Raw genomic sequence first — 17701 nt, 5'->3', positions numbered from 1 at the left:
TAGAAAGAATAGGAAATAAATTCAAATGAACTAATAAAGACCACAAATACAGACTTAAATACAGTGATCTATGAAAGCCGTGGCACTAATTAGGCAGTACGAGCACAGACAATAGACCATTAAAGCACAAATAGGCAGGACAGACCCATTGTTTCATTAGCACAGCTCTCACTGAAGGTAATTACACTGATGTGAAACAGACTAAAATAGCCACAGTAACACTGTAGCCCAGATTATCAGCGAAAGCCTCTTGATAGACTCTGTTCTTTGTATGTTTTTTTTCTTTCTGAAATCCAACAAAGCTTTAAAGTGTTAATTTTTCAGACACACATTGTTGAAACATGATGAGTTATTACCAGCAATGATCACAGGCATTTTTTTGAGTGTTGAGCATCGCATCTCCACTTAAATTTGGCCTTAATTGTTTTGTTTCAGTCTATTAATCTTAAAAAGTGACATAGAAGAAAGGATTTCTCCAGTGATGAATGGTGGGACATTCCAATTCCCACTTAATAGCAATTAATTTTCTGATACCCGCACAAGTTTGGCTAGTTTTAATTAGTTTGTTCAGAGGAATAGGAGGAACTTCACCCCGGATTTCCATGAAAGCGGAGTCTGCCTGACTAAATACATTCTCATCAAAGGGAGAGGGGTGAGGCGGTCCGACCTTTCTAAGATTCACTGTGCGTTTAATTTCCTATTTACACTTTAAAATAACTCATTAGCATAAGTCCTCTGCACACAGTCCTGAGCCCAACACATTAAGACAAAGGCTCATTTAAATCATGTCAAAGTAAAAGTTGCAGGTTCCTCCTCTCTGTGGTTGAGCTGCAGCTTCATCTATATATAGTACAAGATAGGTATATTGTGAAGGTGCATTTGAAAAAGGCAGAATTCCCACTGGGGCCACCCATGCTATCATGTGCAGGTATGGACTCATAATAAGTTAAGGTGCAATCCCAGTGGGTACAGAGTTGGTGGGTGTCTTTTCACCTGCTGGGTTACATGTGGTTTAAAAGTCCAGTTTATTTTGTCTGGGGTACCTAAAATTGTTTTTTAAACATTGAATCAGTAACTACTTATCAATGTGTAGTTAGGCTATGCTACATATTGAAATTCAGTGTTTTAAATGCTGTTTTAACAACTATAAGAAAAAAAAAATTAAACCATATTTAGCCCAGTCATCCTGAGCACCTAAGAAAAGATTCAAGATTTCACAAAATCACACTGTAGCTATCCACTGTATCTCCAAATATGGTTATCTTTAATATTTGAAAAAATAAAGGGTTACTCATTCCTTTATGGGTTCTTCTTATGTTTAAAATAAACCATTTAAAACCCTGCTGCATTACATTAAATACACATTGTCACAAAGCTGGAAACAGGACTTTTTTAATTACAGGCGCTCAAGAACAGCAATATTTTAATAACTTGGAGATACATGGTTTTCCCGCCCGCAGCCACAACATTAAAAACGGACAAAAATAAATGATGTTATTATGTTCATTTATGGAGAACCGATTTATAAACCTGAACTTGGCATCATGCAGTTTAAAAAATTCCCACGGTCTGTGAATCTCACACTATTCCCGGACCTCATGTCATTATACTGTACAGTGCATGGAATATTTCTGAGAACCAATCTAGTGATCCAGGATCAGTATTCCTGAGACTGAGAAATGGCCTCGCGTGCGGCATAAATTGTGCTCTCAGCTGCGAGTCATGTGTGAGACCAGTGCAGACTTACTGTCCATGGCATGAAGGTACTCCATGTGCAGGGCGCCGGTGCTGCTGGCGCCGGCTGTGGTGGCCACAGAAGGGAGCAGATCGGTCGTGTAAGGGCTACGGTGGCCTGCCAGCAGAGCCATCTGGTGGTAGTACTCGGCTGTGGTCAGACCGGTGTGAGGGGCTGGAGCAGGAGAACGATCGGGTCAGCGAAGAGGAAACAAGGCAACCAAAAAGTGAAGGTGACAGATGAGGAGAAAAGAACGCATGGTAGGAGAAAACAGGTGGGTAGAGACGGAGCATTTGAAGAAGAGAGAGTAGATTTAAAATAAACAAAACAGCAGAAAGAAAAAGAATTAGGTAGTTAGAAAAACACAACAGGAAAAGCACCTGCACTGCATTACAAACCTGCATTCATTTACATTAGATGATAATCAGCCCAGCAGAACATTAATGAGCACATTAGCAACACCATCAGGTTAAGCAAAACAGCTGCACAGGGAGCGTCACCTGAAGTGGAGAGCCTCACTGGGGATTACCGGATGCTTGCTCAGAGATTACAGTGAGTGTGCGTTGAGTGTGTTTGATTGATGCATTCATGCCAAGCACAGCATAACTGATCGTTGTACAATACAATTCTTAAACAGCCTTTTCTCCTCTTCTTACTGTTCCTTGATCACTTTGGAGAGAGTGCATGAGTGTATGTGTGTGTGGTAAGAGTATGTGGGCTGGAACATCTTTTGCCAGAGATGGAGCTTGTGTGTTGTACACATCAGGGCTGCAGTCTGCAGATATGCAACCTGCTCTTCCACTGTGCTCCCTTTAACTGCATAGGAAAACAAAAGGCCTAAATCTGTCCAGATATATGTGCCTGCACAAAGATACAGCAAACGATTTTGCTTCCACTTCACTTTCTCCCTCTCTCTTTCCTTCTCAAAATGCCTCTCTTTTCCAAGTCATTCCCTTAGTTATGATGTTGTAAGTCCTTGAACCATAGCCTAAAAATAAACATCTGGTGGTGGGCTTCCTTATGCAAATATTCTAAGAAAGAGAGAGGGAAAAGACTAACACTGTGGTTTGGATGCAAATATAGAATCGGTTCAGACCCACAGAGTGCCGCAGCTCATTTTCCCCCCAATTGAGGAAATAAAGAGAAAATAAATAAAGAAAGACTGTATGAGGAGATTTCCTCTTAAGGCTGGCCTGTATGCCTGCAATATGCATCCATGATTGGTTGAATGAACGTGAGAAAAAAATTCTAAATTAATTCGATCTGGGTATTATGTCTTCAGTGGAAGGGGGGGAGTTTCTTAATTGTCTCCACTGTTCCGCCTTAGCTTTGCTTTTGCATTCAACCATAATATGGCCCATTCAGAATCCACGCACAGAAAAAGGGCTTTGCAGAATTTCTAAATCAGAAATGCTGGCAACTGAATGCCATCCTGGGGGCAAAAAAGGGGGGGGAGGTGGGGAGCACTGGAAGGTTCTCAGTGTGGCACTCGATGTGGAAAAGGTAGAGACTTGCCTCAGGACTTGGTGAGCCACCGGCTGTTCCTTCAGCATTACAATAGGATCAGAGGTGAGTGTACCTCTGAGCCCATTTCACAAAGAAAGGAGAGAAATATTGTGAGGGAGGAGCAAAAAATAAAAAATAAAAAGATATGAAAGCGAATGTGTGGCAGCGAGAGGGTGGCACTAAATCCCACCCACTTTAAATCTCCATTAGATTCTGTTAATTAATTCATCATTATTCAAATGTACTTTTTGGTAGAAAAAAAAATGCTGAAGAAGGAGGCTCTCTGTAAGCGCGGTGATATACTAACAACACAAAAGCTGATGGGTTAATTAATCACTGGATTGATTAAAGGAGTAATTAGGTGCCTCATTCACAATTCACGGCATTATGAACTGAAAAGGGATCATGTGGTAGGTTGGAGAAACTATTTTGATTTAAAGCAAGCTGAGACTGGTGCACATTATGTTGCAGTAATGGAAAATTGGAGGGTAGAGAGTTTGGGCTTAAGTATATACTTCCTGTTTGCAAAGAGTGAAGAGCGATGCCTGGAGTACAGGAGAGGGACTGAGTGAGCCTAAGAGCAGAGCTTCTTGGTCTTCACTTAGACACAGCTTTCAACAGACTGGGATGAGATAAAACTGAGTGTGCTGGTGCAGAAGGAAAGGCCCCCACTATCTTCCCCTTTCAGGAATACACTTCAACACAAGATGGGGAGCTAATGTGGGTCTCTGCTGCTGAAGTGCTAAAAGGTTGATGACTGACAACATGAGGGTCATAATACTGTAGGTCATTGGTACTTTTCAAGAACTCTAACCTGAACATAGATATTTGGCAAATAAGCTCTTTAAGAAGCATACTTTTTATGACAAGCTTTAATTTTTTGCTTGGTTGTCTCCTGATTTATTTTGCAGAAAAAAAGAGCATTCTGTCATATATTTTTATATAATTTCTAGAGCCCAATTGCTGACTTTGTCTGTCGGCAGTGCAAAACGCAAATATATTCCATTTTAAATAATAAATAACGTAAGTTTGCTGTACTGAAATCAGCAAATATGTGGCATTTTTGCTTACAGGACTACAATATGGCCTGCTCAAGCGTCATTTCCTGCATTTCCTGTCACATGAGATTTCATCCTTATTAAATACATAAAAATAAAATAATTGCAAAATACCATTTTTTTTTTATAAAAGTGTGAGTTTTACTTAATGGTTTCTAATATTGATACTTTCTATTAACCGGTTCTGGTGTCCACTTAAATTGATTTCCCAGTTCAAAGCCATCATGAGATCTCAGGAAACAAATGCTCCCTGTAGGACGCCATAACAACCGATGCCCCCCCTCCCCACACACACACACAAACCCTGAACTTGAATCTTACCCCCCCCCCGGTGTGTAACTGTACGTGACCCTGCTGCTCACTGATTCATCCTCCAGAGGTCTCTGACATGACTCACAGATCAAAAGGATTAGCCTCCCTCCAACCTGCGCCCCCACCCACACGGATCGCGGCGCACTCATAATGCTCCCATCCACCCGCTCCCTCACTCCGATAACATCTCACCAACCCCTGGGTCTTAATAGAGATGGATCTAGTTGCCTCTCACCTGACCTCTGCTGATCTCAAACAGGAATTAAACTGATACAGAGAATCGTAATTCCTTCTGCTAGCAATCGAACGTCGCTAATCAATTTCAAATATCATTTATAAGGGTCTGCTGAGATTTTGTCACTCATTTCTGTTCCGCTGGGGCTGCGTGCAGATGTGTGTGTGTGTGTGTGTGAGTGTGTGTATGCATCACGCTTTGTGTGTCGGTGTACGTTTCACTTTATTCACCATCTGCAGGACTGAGGCCACGGGTGGCTGACAGAACAGAGATGGAGGGGCTGCTGTGGAGTGAGCGGATGTAGTCCATGTATGGGTTGATGTAGGGGTGCGGAGGGTGAAAGGGCGACTCCGCCCCCACAGAGGGGTTCCGCTGGGGCGATATCCGGATGAGGGAGATGTCGGAGAAAGCTGGACTGCCAGCCAGCGCGGGAGGCCTGCAGAGACACACAGGGAGGAAAACATACAAAGAATATGAATACATAATCTAAATTTGCTACAAACTCAAGATAAAACTAATACACCATTCACACACACTTTATTTTGGAAAATGTGTGTGATTGTTGGAAACACTGACGCTTACACACTGGAAAAACTGAAATCGAAGTAGGATTAATTACCTTTATTAAAAGTAGTGTGTGATTGTTGTTCTGTCTGACAAGTTATTTCTTCTTGTAAAGCAGTTTTTATGTTGGAGATTTTCACGTGTAGATATTACATATTAAGATATTATAACTTGTCAGATAGATATTTTTTTTTCCACTGGTTCTGTGTGACTTAATGCTCAGAGCTAGAATTACAAGAGTTTTCAAGTTGTTTGATCAACACCAACAAGTACAAAACTATTCAGATTTTCTTATTTCAAGCAATTTATCCTTTTCATCTGTTCACAACTACTATGTGTACTGTGCATCGCTTCCCAGAACTAATCTGACAACCTTTAATAAACAGCTACAGTATTGATTTTTATTAGTTAATTTGTTTTTTTAAAAGCATTTGTTACCTTGCCATTTGTCTTACTCATTAATGCCCGAAATTAATTTCTTTCTTTTCGCAAATAATTTAATTTCTAGTAGTAGTACAAGTAGATTTGTCTTAATCAGGACTACTTAATTTAGGCCCAGTTTGCCATTTTGTAATAGCTTAGTGTGCTAGGATATACAACTTTATTTGAGGATAAAAGCAATACCATTCAGTGCGAGAAGTAGCTAAAGTAATGGTGATGCAGTGGTTAGGTTCGAATCCACCTGCTGTCCCAACGAGGCAATGAATACACAAATGTACTTGTTTTTAGCATATCTGTACGAATTTTAAGATAAACTTCTAAAATATAAAGCCTGAGACAACGACAATGAAGCACATTTTCCTACATACTGAGAAAATATTTTTAAATTCTTTTCTTTGCATAAACCTCCATCTGCAAGCAGAAATCATGTGGAACAATAATGCATGTTGATTTGATTAGGTCCTTATGTCACCAACGAACATTGTGTACATGAAACATCAACAATCCAGTTCACAAATTCAACATGGACATCATGCTCATTTCATTAGGCCTGATAGGCTCCGACCATTCAGACTTTAATACCATGGCTCTCCATCTGCAAGGCGGAGAGAAGAGCGCTGCATTCCAACTGCTCCCTACGCAGACATTTCCTCAGATCAAAGGCAGCTTTCACCGCTGTGTCTTAATCAGAGGGAAACGTTAGACTGAGTTCACCGCTGGCCAGCGCCAGACAAGCAACGCTACGCCACTTAACTCAGATGGCTTCAGACTTGGCTTTGAGATGAAACCGTGTGCAGAATTACGCATGACGGATACAATATTGTACAAAATCAATCAGCAAGTCTCACACCAGATGCAAAACTGCTTTGTTTGAATAAAAAAAAAAAAAATGTGAGCACTATCAGGGTATTCTTTTCTACAAAAACCTTTACTGTGAATTGTCCCCATGGTATGAGATGTGAAATAAAGTTGAGAAAAATCATGAAAACTTCTTAGGAGCTAAGTTTGAGATGAACTAATTTGTCTCCCTTCTTATAATTGGCTAGGAGGGCTAGGAAACTTCATAATGATGGCCTTCACCACAAAGGCCTTCCCCTGAGGATGTGGAGAAATCCACATATCAGCCAGACATTAACAGACTAAGAGATTAGACTGAATTAGCCCCTCCACTTCTCTGTGGCTCCCCAGTGAACCAGTCTACTGTGACAAAAGGACCCCAGGAGAAGGAGAGGATGAGCGAAAGAGAGAGGGAGAGGAAGAAGTGGGGGTTTAAGGGGGAGGTGAGGAGAAGATATGAAAAAGGGTCTGAATAGATGGAAGAATGTGGAAGGAAGAGTGAGAGACCCGGTGCAGAGTTTGTCTCACAGTGACCTTGAGCAAGGCCAGGGGAGTGGAACAGCCCAATTACAACCTCCACCCCTTCCCTTGATCCCCTTACGGCCCCTCCGTCCCTCCACTTCATAGCCCCCTTAATGAAAGAGCTCAGGTCAGGGCAAATAATAAGCACTGAAGAGCGGAAACAACGCACACACACACACACACACACGCGCTCGAGGACAGACACAAAAACACACGGACATATGTGTACACAGGCATTCACACGAATAAACTTTGTGTTCAGGAGCGTTTCTGTAATGAGCCCAAAGGGACCACAGGACGATTTTAAAGGCTTTCACCGTGTTCAAGTGTGTGACAACATGTCTCAGTGATGCTGAAGCAGGTGTATGTGAAAGAAACAACAGCACTCTCAGGAGGGGAAGTCCTGCGAGGAATCTGAGAGAAAAACCTTCATTGTTAAAGTGTGCAAAGGTGACAGATTAAGGGATAGTATCCGACATTGCAACACAATGGTCATGGATTTGGTTTTTTCCCCCCTTACCTCCATTTGATTGGTGTGTTTCTGCACGTCTCCTGTCAAAAGACGCACGTGAAATTGCTCGGCTTCCACCACACCTTGTGAGCCACGCTGAGGGCAACTATGCACAACAGAACAGGTGTGTGAAAGATGTTTATGATAAGCAAGTCATGTGCCCACACACACCACCACCACCACCACCACACGCCTCATTTGCACAGATCACAGCATAGCTGCAGAGTGACGTTCACTTTGATGTCACATGGCTGACCGTGCACCTCACAGACACGTACACACTGATGTGAACACCGGAGCGCATGCAGCTTCAGGGAAAACACGCAAAAACTGCTTTGTCACTGATGACTAAAATAGAAACAGACGCATTTTGAAGTGTAACAGTGGAATACGTTTAAAATCCTGCAAGCCCTAGATGTGCCACTTATTTGCAAACTATATGGGACAAATATTTCTGCGTCCCTCAAAACGCTTACATTTGATATTTAAGACATTTTGTGACACAGAAATAAGACCCCCAGAAGGAAAGTCAGAAAAATTTCGTGATGTTTTTCTTTTCCTCATCTGGCCCTCCACACGCCTCTTTGATGAGAGCCAGACACCCACTCAGGCTGTCATGACACTGATTAACCTTGTCATGCGTTGGCTGCATCTCCCTACACTGACCCTGGCAAAATGCCTCCGCCTGCCTTGTTTTTTCAATTAACTTGGCGAATAAGAACAGAGCCCTGCTGGAAGGGCCTGGAGTACTGAAAAAAAAAGAAGCTATGGTTAGAAAACAAAAGAAAAGAGTGCAAGCGTGTTGATTGGTGGGAAGACGGTGGCACGGGGAGTTGTATTATTCAGCCTGTTGAAAGGTGCAAAGAAAAGTTTGAAGAGGGAAAAAAAAAAGAGGGAAGGGAGAGAGGTGTGTGTGAGGGGGGCCGCAGAAAGGGAGGGTGGACAGTTGGAGCATGAACGGTAGTCGGGAGGAGGAGAGGGAGGGAGCGTGTGAAGATATGGACTATGAATTGGGAGGGAAGGGTGGACAGAGAAGAGTTAGGACAAAAGGGGGAGCTGGAGAGGGAGGAGAGAAAAAGAGAGGTCTCAAGGGGTGCAGAGCCAGGTGTGAGGGGATTTGAGGAGGACAGGCGGGAGATGGATGGCTCGGAGGAGTGCGGTGTGTCTCCGTACGAGCGAGAGAAAAAAGCAAGAGGGCATCCGATCCTCCACGTTCAGCTGCTCTCTGCAGGGTCGTGATCGTCTTAGCGTCTGCCAGTATGCATTAATCAACATGATGAAAGAACGTAATCCAACAACGTACAGTGTGTGTGTGCTGGAATGTTTATCCCATGTGTGTGTGTGTGTGTGTGTGTAAGTAGGCGTGTGCCACAGAAGTAGCATCTTAGTTACACCTGATTTAAGATTTACATCAAAGCTGCACCGCAGGGTTTGCGGGCTTCTCTGCCTTACACCCGACAAAAAAAAACTTTCCCTTCACTCCTCTACTTCCCTTCGTGGGTTCACAATTCCTATTAACCCTCAGTGAAGACACACTGCAAACAGGGCACAAGGAACGACTGAGCTCCTGACATATGGAAGCCATTTCCTCTCACGTGGCCTCGCTTAACCAGCCGGTGCCTCTTTAAGACATTGCATGTTTACACGGAGCAGTCTGTGGATTTTAAACTGTCATCTTTTTTCACCGGATGAATATACACTTGCCAAGTGTAAATATGCCCCCAAAAGATTTGGCGGTTTCATGGAAGGGGTGTGTCCATGTAAACAGACCTTGAATCTTTGTGTGGAACAAGGTTATATCAACACTAATAATTTTTTGGGCGAAAGCTGCAGTAGAAACACACAGTTGTGGTGAAGGCTGATGACTTCACTTTGGACAGAAGGTATCATTGTGGTACAGCAGTTAGACCTGGTGGTATTGACACAGCGGTCTGCTAAAACAGGAAGCGTGCTTTGCAAAATGCTTTTAGCTCGAGCATGAAATGGTTGCGCATGAAATAAAATGAAAATTTCTTGATGTGTGATTCACAGAAGGGCACAGGAAATTGCTGAGTCCAAATCCAATAATCCAGCAACTGTGAATGTTCATAGACCGTCGCTTTTTTCATCCGTAGCTGCTGAAGTCGTCCAAGAAGGAGATTTGAAAAAGAAAACAGAATAGAAAATAGAAAGGAAAAGAAAATCTGAGAGTCACGATACCAACACAGTCGACCAGAGGTTAAACTGAACCCAGTCCATGTAGTCTTTATTCTTGATAACTCCTTACCTTATTATAGTTACATTTGATAAAATATCAAGGACAATGAAAATACTTCAGACTTATTTGTCTTCAGAAAAGTGACGTCCACCTTGCAAAAGGAAGCAATAGAAACTGAGTTAAGTAACACTTTTTGGGTACAGTAGGAGAGGTTGTGGGGCCTGCACAAATTGCAGAATGAATTCACATCAGTGCCTCGGATGGGAACGTGTTACTTCTGCTTAGTCTGAGACGGAAACTGATTAATGAGTTTAAAGGCTTTTCAGGTGCCAAAATGCTGCACAGCATTTGTTATGTCATCATTCACTGTGACCATTCTGAGCTGAATGGTAAAAATACAACATTCACATTACAAAGTAATGTTGCCGGTTTGTACACTTGTGTGTAACTGAATCGATTGCTAGTCCCCTGGTCCCTACTGCAGCCTCCCCTACAGCCCATGTAGACCCATCTCTGTTGGCATGTTACACCTGTGGCCACAAGGGGCTGAGTGAGATGAACTGGGGTTTTGGAGGGAACTGAGATCGGTCAGGGCCTCTCCCGGCCGAGGCTGACAACATCACACACCATACCAGCCTATAACCTCACCTCAATCTCACCACCTTACAGAAACCTGCCCCCCTCCCTCCTCCAAAGCCCTGACCCACCCAGCCACAGCACAAGGCTGCCACCGCTCTGAAAACCTAAACCAGAGGGGAGGAAGAGAGGGGCTCCTGACAGCGGAAACAGAAGCACTTTAAAGCTCCAAACCCTTTCACTGAGATCAAAGGGCCACAGGAACAGAGCCAGCTGAGACCCAAGGAGAGAGGAAAGGGAGCAGAGACAAGGGGAAAGAGAGAAGACAGACAGTCAGAGACGAAGAGACAGACACAAACAGAGGAGGGTAGATATATTCTAGGCTCCTAATGATTCACTGGGAAAGTCTTCATTAAATTCTGCCCATGGAGCCCATTGCAATGATTTCATTTTCCACATTTGTGATGACAATTACAGCAGCAGTTGAAACAGAACTTTACTTTCAGATCCAGCCCGCCTCCAGTGAAACCACTGGCCTGATGTAGATGATTCAGCCGTATTACCGTTTAATTCAGTTCCCCACATAACTGTTTACTTTCATTCACTCACAAGCAACCGCAAGGTCCGTCTTGTTTTATTACTGATTGAGACTTGGTGCAGTCGCCACAGTTGCACTAAGGTGTTTGGGTGTACTGTACTGCAGTATTTTCAACTTGCTTTATGTTGTCTTCTTAACTTCTTAACGTAGAAAATACAAAATACAAGCCAATGTTATTGCCACGTATGTTTACACATACAAGGGATCTGTTTTGGCATAACTTGCAATTAAAAAATGTAAATATAAATACAGAATTGGATTTGGAAATATAATATTTACAATAAGAAAAAAAAATTGTTGTCTCTCACTACAGCTAGCCTACAGCGTAGCTACGGCGGCTACATGCTTCATCGGCTCTGTAGCAACATCACAGCTCCTTAACACACAAGTCTAAAGGAAGCTTACGATGTATCAGTTTCCGGAATTAATTCAAAAGGATGAGTCTTTTAGCATTTTTATATTATCTTAGCAGTTTACGACAGGCAGCAAACATTTAGAGATTGACCAAAAAAAAGTTTAACACAAAATTTAAGCTTTTTGATATTACAAAATGCAACTGCAAGTGAACACAGGGGAAGCAGTAATTATCTTTTAAATTTCCCTGCAGGAAAAAAAACATAAACATAAAAGCAAGCAAAGTGCCAGAGTGTTGCCCAATGTCACCTTAACAGATCAGATGTTGCACTCTGCAACATCTTATTCTCTGCAGCTGTAACCTTCATATCTGAACATTTTGCAATGCTGAGAACTCATTTTCTGTGATGAATTACAGCCAGTGTACGAGCATTAACAGTTTCAGTTCGCTGCCCATGTAATCTGAATTTCCTCCTTTCTGCCTTTTGTCTTCTTGCGGCTGGGCTGAGCAGAGCAGAGCGTGGGCCTTGCACAGCAAGGTGAAGTTGCCAGGCGTTCAGAGTAACTATGTCCTGTCAGAGCTGTGAGGGCTCGACGTGACCCCCTGACATCAAAGGCCTGGGTGGGTTCAGGGGGTGGAGATGGCTTTCTATTCATGGTCACATCGAGCAGGATTCCCTCTCTGTAGGACACCACTGGAGGCGTGCCAGACATTCCCATACACACACACACACACACACACACACACACACACACACACACACACAGAGTCTTGTTTCCATGCCCCATTGACATCCATTCATCTACTGGAGACTTACTCTAAACATAACCATAGCCATTACTTGCCTAACTCTCACCTAAACACAAACCCTAAAATTTAATCATTTACATCACGGGGACTTCCATTTTGTCCCTATAATGAAGGCTAGTCCTCACGAGGTGAGTAAAACACATCCACACACACACTCGCTCTCCAGCCGAGTACCCAGCACTCTCCTTCAGTTTCTCCGTCTCCTCCCCCTGTGTGTGTTTGAGTCAGGCTCACATTGTCTACATATAAGCAGCAGAAAGTGCTCGCTTGTCCAACCCGATAGCTGTACAGTACATCCCTGTAGGCACGTATCACTTCCCCACCAGTGGACTGATAACATATGTTTATCAACAGGAGTCAGTGAGTGTGACAGGCTCAAGTCATAACAAATGGGTCCAGGTGACAAACTGGTTATAACCGCTGGCTGTGTGAACTCCAGAGGAGTCATGACCCCACTGAAGGTGTGTCACACACACACAAAAAAATGCTTCTTGATTTAAATCAAAGCTCCTTAATACCACTGGCACTTCAACAAAGTCATAGGCTTTTGTTTTATCAAAAGCAACAGAATTACATCTTTTCACCACTTGCACTGGTTCCAAATTATGACCATACACAATCGGCGTTTTGAAAAGCTCAAGTTGTGCTTAGCCACACAGCAGGGATTTTTCCCTCCACATTGCAATTAAATATAATTTCAGCAATCTAGATAAGAATGTCTACCCAAACAAATAAACCAAGTATACAGCAAGAAAATGAACACATGAAAGTGAAATTACACAAAATGAGCCTGCCTTTTTTTTTCCTGTAATTTCAAGGGGGCTGGGATCAAATCAGGGAACAAACATGAGACCAACAACAACAACAACAACAAAAAGGAACTTTCTCTTTCCCTTTTGGTCCTTTCCTGTGTTTGATTTTACCCACAAATAGAACAATCATTTTGCATGAAGCTTTCCTCCTTCATCTCAACTCTCTGCAAAATTACTTGATGTTATTCGTGTTTCTGTTCCAAAGCAAGCACAGGTGGAATTAGCGCTGCTCTCTGTGAGTGTTCTCACTTCCTCTGGCATGCTCCGGGCTAGAAAGAAGACAGGAGGGGACTCCTGGGTGTTGAAGTGTTAAACTTCTGAAAACAGGGAGGAAGCACATCCATCTTTCTTTTTCCTCTCAAGTAGTGTCTCGATGGCCCTGATGCCTTTTACACAAAAACTCAGCTCACGCCTGCAGCTAAACTGGGTTCAGGTTCCACACACCACTACCTCTGCTACCCCGACAAGTCAGGTAATGAGCGTGTGCGTACAGCCCATCTCAGGTGAGGAGAACGAGTGTGGCCCAGGGCTGCGAGGAGCGGCGTGGATCCCCCTCAATTCACCACGTCACGCTGGGCTGCTGAAATGAGCAGCCGCACAGATGGGCCTGAGCAAATCACAAACAATACACAGCACTACAAGACAGCAGAGACACACTGCTGGAGATGGTTAATCCCTCAGACAGAGATCTAAGGTAGAACAACAACAAAAAAAAAAGGGGGTCGAGAGGAATAGGAGGGAGGGAGGTAGAGCTGAGACAAGGAGGGGGAAGAACAAGAGCATCAGGTACAAGACAGAAAATATATGTTTCCCTCTCTGAAAAGCTCCTTTTCAGAACGAAATCCATCACGTTTTCCTAATACATACTTCTTGTAGAGGAGGTGAAGGAAAGAAAATTTGGACAGAAGAAAGGCAAGTGCTGGTGGGAAAGTGAAAAGACACAGCCTACTTTATTCCAGCCATTTCATCCATCTTGTTGGACTAATAAAATGTCAAGTGGAGCTCCTTGATATTTAATCATGAAGGGGCTGAGTGCGTGGTGGTGCCAAGCTCAGGCTTGCTGAAGCTTTGGGAGGCTTAAACACAGACTTGTGTAAATTTTTGATATACCCAAAGGAGGATGCTTCACAAACCTGCTAAATAAGTTACTAAACACTGATATGAACAGGAGGGAATCCCTAATGAGTCTGCTTTGGGAAACATTTACTCTTGCTGAGTTTGGCTCTAGATACTAGTTTCCCAGCTTTATCTAATCCCCTTAAATAAACCTTCATTCCTGATATAGTAAAATCACTGTGTGTCAGAAAATGATGGACATAAAATAAAAAGTTTGCTGCATTCATAGAAGAGCCGTCACCCTGCAGCTGCGTGCACGCCTGCGCATATTTGTGCAGCCCCCGCTGGACACTAATGGGGGGGCGGAGATATTCACCCGTTGAAAATAAAATACAATAAGTGAAGTATCATGGAAGACAGAATCATCAAAGCGTTTCTTTTTGGCTCATTCCAAACTCCAAACGACATTATTAGATGAAACTATTCTCCAACACACTATCAGATGTAATGGACTTCATACCCGATAAGGTAGATAATGAATAGCTGAGAGACTAGAACCACTTTATGTGATGTGAATTAATTTTCACTGGTGGGGAGAGGAGTTAAATATTCTGTGATTCAGAAGATAAACAAATAGACAAAGGGAGGAGAGAAGTTGCAGAAGCTGCGAGGGAGGCAATGAACTCATTTCCTTTGACGTTGAAAGTGTAAATGGTCTTTAGCAGAACTTTAACAGGACCAAAGTGGCTAAAGGCATTTTAAACACGTGGTAATATTTCACGTTGCTGCATTTAAGTTTCATAAATCACATATTGAAGGCTTGACTAGAAAAGATGGAAGCGAAAGAGAGAGAGAGAGAACGAGAGAGAGATGGAGGAATGGAAGGGAGGGACAGAGAAAGGATGGAAAATGAGGAGAGTTGGAGAGGATTTATGGTCCTGTTCCCCTGGTCTCGTTACTTTCTGTAACTGGCCCCCAGAGTGGGATCGCAGGGTCTGGAGCCCACAGCCCAGAGATCACAGTAATGGAAATTCCACATTTCTACACTCACTGCTACAGCATGACGTCTGCAGGGCACAGGCTGAAAGAAAAAAGAAAAAAAAAGCTGAAAACTGACTCTCAATTTCTTTGCGGTCTAGAACTGAAACTGGTTATTGTGTGTTACGTAAGGAGTAAAATATTTCATTTCTAAAATCAGCATTTCCTCCGAAAGGTAAAAGTGACAGCCTCTTTCAGCGGGAGGCTCGGGTAATATCTTGACAGCCGCTGCCGTTCTCCAGTAGCTCCCCGCCAGTGAGAGGAGGGTCTCTCATAAAGCCAATTAAGAACCAGCACGGCTCATAAAAGTGACAGTCTGCCACACCCATCCAGTAAGTTAAAAGCGCTAAAGACTGTAAGCTTTCACTTATGTGCTCTTTATGAATGCAATACATGGTACAAATTAAATGTTACTTGGTTTGTTCAGTGTTGCTGATCGTGATATTTGGAATTAATAGTTAAAAATATTAATTAATTGACTGGGGAGAAAAATTAATCAACAGATAACACCATTTTTTAATCTAAAATACAGAACATTGCATGTTTGTCCAGTGAGTTTTTGCATTATCTGCTTTTTTTATTATTTAAAAAAGCCCATGAATTGCTCACCTTGGATTCTTGGAAACATTTTTCACTAAAATCTACTGACATTTTAGAAACAAAACAATTAATGAGCAACATAATAGTTGCAGCTGTATCTATAATAATTATTATCGGTTTTTTATTATCGTTTTTTTTTTAATGTTTCGATGAAATACTATACATTATATACTATACATTATTTAGTGTCTAAGATGGCAAATGTGGCTTGAACTCTAAAAGGATCCTTAGTAAATGTGGAAAATTAATATTTATACAAAATTAATATTTGCTTGTGTCATATTAAAGAAAAAATCCAGTCAAGAATTGCAAACAAAAAAAACGGCAGTGAAATAAATAAACTGACGCTCAAACACTGACAAGGAAGCATTTCAAGTGTGTGTGTGTGTGTAAGTATGGGTGCACACACACACATACACACACACACACACACATTAGCGCAGAGCTGTTGGCACCTGCCTGTTATCTCTTCCCTTCAGACCTGGTTTTCCATTGTGCTCCATGGGAGAGCTACAAATTGAGATCTCAAACATGAAGAGGGGGGCAAATGACTTGTGTATAAAATCAAATCCACTAATGTGTTACATGTGCAAATTCACAGGCCTCCTATTAGAGATTAATGTATTCCTCTTTTATCAAAAATGTACCTTTTTCAGAGATATTTATAATGGAGCCTAAAATTAAATTCAACCAAGGACTAACACTGAACAACGAACAGGAAATATTTGCTGGACGAATAATCACATTTGATCTGCATGAACAAAAGTGTTATGCAAGGAATCATTTGTAGATCAGAAATACTTTGAATTCTTTAGTCGAGATTACTCTTTGCTGTTAAATCAGTCATAAAGCATTTAGTAAGGAGAAAGAAAATCGCATGTGATATTTAATAACTAGGGGCAAAAACATACACAGCAGCAGGAACAACTTCGGTGTTAGTAATCATAGCCTGGTAAGTAGAGTTTGGGAACATGTCTTGACGGATCTCGATGGGTAATGACTCAACCCTAAAACCTTTACAGACCTTGTCAAATATCTGCTGTGCCAAACTCTTTTCTTCCATCCTTTCCCCACACCAACCTGCTGGATCCATCATTCTCAAAAATACACAGGTGTCTTCAAAATAGCATGGTCCTGTGCACAGGCTGAATAGGAAAAAAAAAAAGACTACACTGTCCATTTAGGGTTCAGAAACTGGTGTATTACAAAAAAAAAAAGAAGAAGAAGAGTAGATATACTGTAACTTCAATCTACCCACATTTCTGCTTAGGCATTTATCTCCTTTCTCTCTAAATCCTGAAATTGCCTCAGAAAAAACCAGAAGAGATACTTTCCCCTCTTCACACATTTTCACAGAGTGGTGCACAACTTTCTTTCTTCCCCCCTTTTTTTTTTCTGCAGCGAAAATTGAAGAGGCTTTATGTCAAATACGGCTAAAGCCAGCCTCTCCATATCAAACAACGCAGCGCGAAAATTACTGTGGCGATGATAAGGCTGCCAGATAGAGTGGGAGAGGAAAGGCGAGGCGGAAAAAAAAAAAACTGAAAGGAAGTGACTCTACTCAATTATACTGCAAAATTGGTATGACTGAATATTTTTCATTCAGGTGACTGATAGTATCAGTGAAACTGCAATGCAGATAAATAAAGGAGCCTTCTGTCAAGAATAAACACCATTAATCATGAAGCCAGCTACTGCGTGACCGCCTGTCCCCCTGACTTACTCCATAGAGAAAGTATTAAAGAGGGGGGAGCAGGGGAGGGAGGATGGAGGGAAACCAGTGACTGCACCAGAGAGGGGTGACCTATGAAGTCACACAGAGTGGCTTTTGGACAGTTAGAGAGGAGGATGAAAAAGTGGCCTTCATCTCTCTGCCCTGCTTTTCCGTGACAGCAGCGATATCTGGATGGAAATTATCAGATGAGATTATGAAACAAG

The 17701-nt window shown here is 42.3% G+C and overlaps 1 protein-coding gene across 2 annotated transcripts in view; it reads right to left on the bottom strand.

Annotated features, from left to right (window-relative positions):
• The window catches only part of gli3 (GLI family zinc finger 3), an 88792-nt gene that overhangs the window by 18910 nt on the left and 52181 nt on the right, over window positions 1-17701 (bottom strand). For both annotated transcript variants that reach the window (XM_046370616.1, XM_046370617.1), the window contains exons 5-6: window positions 5077-5282; window positions 1748-1909 (exon numbers count right to left, since the gene is read on the bottom strand). In XM_046370616.1, the coding sequence (XP_046226572.1) occupies window positions 1748-1909; window positions 5077-5282 (368 nt within the window). The remainder of the gene's footprint in view (window positions 1-1747; window positions 1910-5076; window positions 5283-17701) is intronic.

The sequence above is a fragment of the Scatophagus argus genome, chromosome 18 (genome assembly GCF_020382885.2).
Source record: "Scatophagus argus isolate fScaArg1 chromosome 18, fScaArg1.pri, whole genome shotgun sequence".
Classification (NCBI taxonomy): Eukaryota; Metazoa; Chordata; class Actinopteri; family Scatophagidae; genus Scatophagus; species Scatophagus argus.
Note: the sequence above shows the minus strand (reverse complement) of the source record. Positions and strands in the feature narration are given on the sequence as shown.